A 5419-nucleotide genomic window follows, 5' to 3' on the forward strand; every position below is an offset into this window, starting at 1 on the left:
AGCTGCTTTAAGGCCTGTGCTTAAGAGGCAAACATTTTCACCCAGCCGTGGCCCTGCGCAAAGTCAAGTCAGCAATTTGCGCGACCGAGCTGCAGTTTGGTTATCGGTGCCGCGCAGGCACTCCTGCCTGCCTGCAGGCTGCTCCGATTCGTGGGAATTTACCGGAGCCACAACTTTTTAGGATCAGAGGTTCAACCCAACAGCCAGATCTATGGCAGAGAAACGGGCAACCCTTCTCCTCCCTGCCTGCACCACTCCACAATGGCATCACTCCCGTGGCTATAAAGAGCAGCTTTCTCCATGCACTTGTGTTTCCATCTGTCCTGTGCTAACCAATTCCCACCTGGGGGCTGCGGTTCCATGCGGTCGGTGTTACCAGCTCTGGAGAACACAGAGCAATGCTCTGGGTAAAGGATCCAGTTGGGACAAGCAGAGCTGACCCCTCTCCCTGCAGCCAGCCAGCCCAGAGCAGCCCACAGCCCTGTTTGCCATGAGTGTTTTTCTTCCCATCTCAGTTCCCAGTAGCGTGGGGGGAAGAGGAGAGTGGCAGCTCCTGGTGAGCCAGGCTCCTCCTTGCTACCTGCAAGCACAGCAGCTGAGCGCTTCCAAACGGGAAAGCAAATAAAAAATCTCAGTGAATACATACAGCCTCTCAAGTCGGCATTTCGGGGGAAATAACTATTTTGAACTCCTCTCCTCTTTGCTCTCCAGGACTGGGGGAACCAGGTGGAGCATCCAAAGCCACCAGCATCACCCAGCGCCCATGATGTGCCCAGTCAACCCCATAGCACACACCAGCAGCCCCGCACCAGCCCTGCCACCCCTACTCAGACCCCAGCATCACCATTTGATGACAAAACTGCTACCTGGCCTCTGCCTCGTGCTGGCAGAGGCAGAGAAGTAGGACAGCGCGCCTCTTCACCAGCATTATTTTTCCTTCTGGTCCCCACAGAAATCAGGTTTGGTCATGAGCCAGCCCAGGATAGGGGCATCTGCTCCACCGTGAGCAGAAAAGCAAAATACTCCTTAGCCCCTGTATAGGACCACAGAGACAGCCAGAGGAGCCACAAAGCCAAAACTCACCTCCAAAAGAAGTTAAAGTCCTTCAGGCTGCCAGGGATGGGAAATGAAAAAGGTGTAACACCCCACAGTTTAAGGCTTTTTTTTTTTGAACCCATACTGCAATTTCTACCTAGCAAGACAGCATCTCACACAGGCAAGGCTGATGAAAACAACATGAAAGACAAGTACATCCATGAAATAACACATATGGAAACGACCGTGGGGCCGATTAGCTTTTCGTGATGCTATCTACAAATTCCGGGAGCCACGCTTCCAGACCCAGCAAAATTGTGGAGAAATGGATCTTAAAATCACGATAGAGTTGCGCAAGGGAATACTACAGTAAGCAATTTCTTTGAGAGACTGCTAAAGTGCTTCTCCTGCGATCTTGCTCTCTGCAGCATTAACCTGCGAGGGTGCAGCCTCCGATCAATTTACTCCAGCTGGGAAGCAGAGAGTCCCCCGCTGATCCCCCACAAACCTGGGGTGTGTGCTGGGCAAGGTCCGTGTTGGTTAGCAGCAGGAGCCTGCTCGGGCTTTCTGCTCCGAGTGATGAAGGTGATGGCAGAGCATCCCAGCAGCTTTCCATCCCTGCCTAGCCCTCCTCCAGCATCCTCCAGGGACCACACCTCCCATACATATGCCCCATTTTCCTACTTAAAAAAAACACAACAAGGCAGAAGCCCGTTTTGCTGTTTCCAAGCAGCGAAAGGACTGAGCACCTGTAGCCTTTCCAGCCCAGAGACAGCTCCTGTCCCCAGGGAGGGCGGGAGGCACAGCCCCACAGTGCTGGGAACAGCGTCCGTCCCTCGCCACCGCCTCCTCCCAAAGTGAATCAGCAGTATTTTACTACCAAGGCCCCAATCCTCATCCAATTAAAACCCGGGGAAGGTCCCTAATCCTTTCCATTATAGATAAGTAATAGCTGGTTGTTTGCAAAGGAGCGGGAAAAGGAGGCACCTTACAGTCCCGGCTATCGGTGACGCTGTGACAGAGCGTGTTTGCCCAGCATTGCAACTTGTGCTGGGAAGGTTATTTGGGTACCAGGGCTGTGGCCCCACAAGTGTCCCAGAGAGCCCCCAGTATAGCAGCTATAGTGGTAAGCACGGGATCCTGCAGGGTAGGTCCTGTGGAGGATGGTTTTCAACTGCACCTCCGATCCTTACCCTCCAGTAAGATCCAGAGAGCGGATCAGGAAATCCCAGATGCCAAATGGATCGGCTCCAGCCTTCCCAGTAAGGAGATCCCTGAACCGCAGGAGATCAGACTGTCTCAGGAACTGCTGGTACAAACTCTCAAGGACAGTCAGACCATAAATTGCCCGTCCATGTGCTCGCACGCCGCAACTGGGGACTCCAGCATGGGGAACTCTGCTGCTAATTGCTGCAGGTGCCAAAAGACGGGAAGGATGGACATGCGGAGCGCCAGGGGAAGCAGCCCCTGACCTTTTGCAGGGAGACGGTCATTAACACAAGATACAAGTTGCAGGGCAGGTCTCCTGTGCCAAGCACAAGTCACGCTGGGCAAGCACGGGCTGTGATACAGCCATGTGTGAGCAGGTAGCAGCTGCCCAGCTGCACAAAAAGCAGGAGAACCACACTGCCAGGCAGGAAAAATCACCTTTCCTGCTATACTCAATTATTCCTGGGTAATAGGCACTGTAGTTAAGCCTCTAATCCCATTGATGTACCAGAAGCAGCCAAGAAAAGGTCTTTTTTTTTGGCCTGAACACACAGGTGACTCAATCCTGCCTGATTTCCCTGCCAAAGCAACAAGACGCAGACACACCGCCGTCTCCTTTGGGAAGAGGAAAACCACATCCTCACGGTAAAGTCAAGCCCTCCTCATGAACTCTTTCTTTTCTACCCTAGTCTGAGTTTCACAGTCTATTACCCATACACGCTGTCCTACACCCCTGAAAAGATAGCATGGACCAAGTGGGGCAGGGATGGTGCCTTTGTCTGGGCTTAAAAATCACCCTTTCGAAGCGTGTTTCCCCACCACAAGCCATCCAATTTGCCTCCTGCAGAGCAATGCTGCTCTGCAAATCTCCAGGCATTATGGGAACCGGGGTATAAAAACATTCCCGGTGCAGTGACGGCAAAATTGATGCCGAAATTAGGCTGGGAACAGAACTGGCACGGTTGCTTCTAGCCCATAAATTAAAACGTACGTATATGGCCAACCGCCCACAAAGATAAATGCACTTTGTGATTGCCTGTAGCTTTTTTTTTCCCCCCTGCTTCTAGCTTTGCCCCCAAGTCTCTCCCCTGCATACCCCACGGGCTTGAGCATCAGCAACTTTAGGCAACTGCAAACTGCAGGAACCCAGGCCAGCTTCATCAGCACTGACAGATGTTTCCAGCACGAATACCAAAGTTCCCACTCCCTTTTGGATGTCAAAACCCCGCTGCTGCCCCAGGGAAGGGGTCTGAGCCCACCTCCAGGGCTTTCTGAGGCCACTGCAGGGATAGAGGCACATCCACTGCCTGCTCTGCAGGGAAAGCAGAAGCCCCATGCGCAGAAACCACATCTGCTCTTATGCAGCTGCCCCAGGAAACACAGGAGGAGGAGGAGGAGGAAAGGAAGGAAGGATAGGGACAGCCTTTGTGCAGTAGACTTGCTGCAGCCCGCGCCATCTCAAGCTTTTGCTTTCTGCAACAGGTTGCACAATCAGCCCAGAGATGGAGGGCAAATCCCTTAGAGCTCCCGTTGTTGCTCTACAAGTAACACACACCTCTAATCCCCATCTCCTGCCCAAATGGGATGGACTGACCCAATCTCCATCACAAAGGAAACTCAGCATCTCACGGGTTTCCAGGACACAGAAATACTGGCTCCAGCTCCCCATCCCCAGCTGCCCAAAGAGACCCCAGAGCAGAGTTACTCACATTGTACAGGACTGTGGTCCACCCTTCCATGGTGATGCACTGGAAGACGGTCAACACAGCAAAGAGGATGTTGTCAAACTGCGTGATCCCGTCGTTGGGACCGATCCACTCCCGGCATTCATAGCCTGGGGGGCAACCCTGCACCCCGCATGGATGGGGGGGGTCCAGCTCCTCTAGTTCACCTGTGAGCAGAGAGTCAAAGGAGGCAGAAGTAAGAGAGAGGCAGAGGACAGGTAAGGGGACAAGCTTGAACACAGACAGGCAGGGGACCCCGCTTGGACTAGTCCTGGCTGCTCCAGTAAGAAACTGGGACATCCTAAATGTAACTGGGCAATGCTCGGTGTGTATGGAGCAAAAGACGGGATCTTCTCAGCCCTGGGTTTCCCAGAGTAGCAACATGTGTTTGTCCCAGCTGTTTTCCACCCACCGGACATAAAGGGGGTGCAGAGCCTTTCTCCCCACCTGAATTGTTTGTGTAGCAGGCTCGGTGCAGCTTCCCGCTGTAAAACTCCAGGCCGATGATGGCAAACATGAGGATAGCGAAAAAGAGCAGCAAGCCAATCTGGAGGAGAGGCACCATGGCCTTCATGATGGATTTCAGCACAATCTGCAGGCCTGGGAGGGAAAACAAAGGGCACAGCTCAGCATGGTGATGCAAACCCCCTGCCTGGGGCATGTTCATCCCACCTGTGGCAAAAGGAGGATGATGAGCAGAGAGGAGAGACAGTCATCAGAGAGATGCAAGAAGGATCCTTTTAGGCAGCTGAGGACCGTGGAGGAAAACACCATCCCAAGGGGAGCGGGGAGGGCCAGGCTGCAAAGCAAGGCTCCAGGAGGGCTGCTTTCTGGATCTGGTCCCTAATCTGGTGGCCTCCCTGTCCTTGGAGCTCTGTCTCCCTTGTTGCCTCCAAGGCATGGATCCTGCACAACACTCAGCTGGTGCCCAGGGCAGGAGGGATAGGAGAACCAGTGCCGGCAGCAGCCTAGTTTCTTTATTTATCCCCATGCTGGCAGATAAAATCTTGCAAAAAATCCTAAAATCTCCCCTGAATAAACCTCAGTCCTGAAAGGATCCACCCACTGCCTTCTGGCCAGGGAAGCAGAGCTGCCGGCAGGTCCCGGTGAGTTGCTGAGTCCAGGTTTGTTCCAGCCCAGAGCAGTGGGGAAATTCCACCTGGGCACACCAAAAAGCTGCCATCCTAGAGATCCTGCTACATGGGGACGTTTGTTCCCCTCTACCCTGATTGCACCCTACGTCTCCCAGGTGCCAACTAGGACCCCTCTCGTTCCGAAGGATATCAGGGAGGGATGCAGACACCTCCTGGTGGGAGGACCAGGAGCATCCAACTTACTGGGAATGCCCGAGACGAGCTTCAGAGGTCTAAGCACGCGAACGGCCCGCAGCGTCCGCAGGTCCACGTGGGTGTTGAAGTGCGTCCCGGCCGTGGCGAGGATGCTGCGGGCAG

The 5419-nt window shown here is 53.9% G+C and overlaps 1 protein-coding gene across 1 annotated transcript in view; it reads right to left on the bottom strand.

Moving 5' to 3' along the window:
• LOC104278821 (voltage-dependent R-type calcium channel subunit alpha-1E-like) overlaps nt 1-5419 on the bottom strand; it is a gene marked incomplete at its 3' end in the record, with an annotated part of 75523 nt that overhangs the window by 50745 nt on the left and 19359 nt on the right. The window contains 3 exon segments of the mRNA XM_009875916.1: nt 3954-4135; nt 4416-4568; nt 5306-5409. Coding sequence (XP_009874218.1) covers nt 3954-4135; nt 4416-4568; nt 5306-5409 — 439 coding nt within the window.

This window comes from Apaloderma vittatum, unplaced genomic scaffold, assembly GCF_000703405.1.
Source record: "Apaloderma vittatum isolate BGI_N311 unplaced genomic scaffold, ASM70340v1 scaffold7749, whole genome shotgun sequence".
NCBI classification, from domain to species: domain Eukaryota; kingdom Metazoa; phylum Chordata; class Aves; order Trogoniformes; family Trogonidae; genus Apaloderma; species Apaloderma vittatum.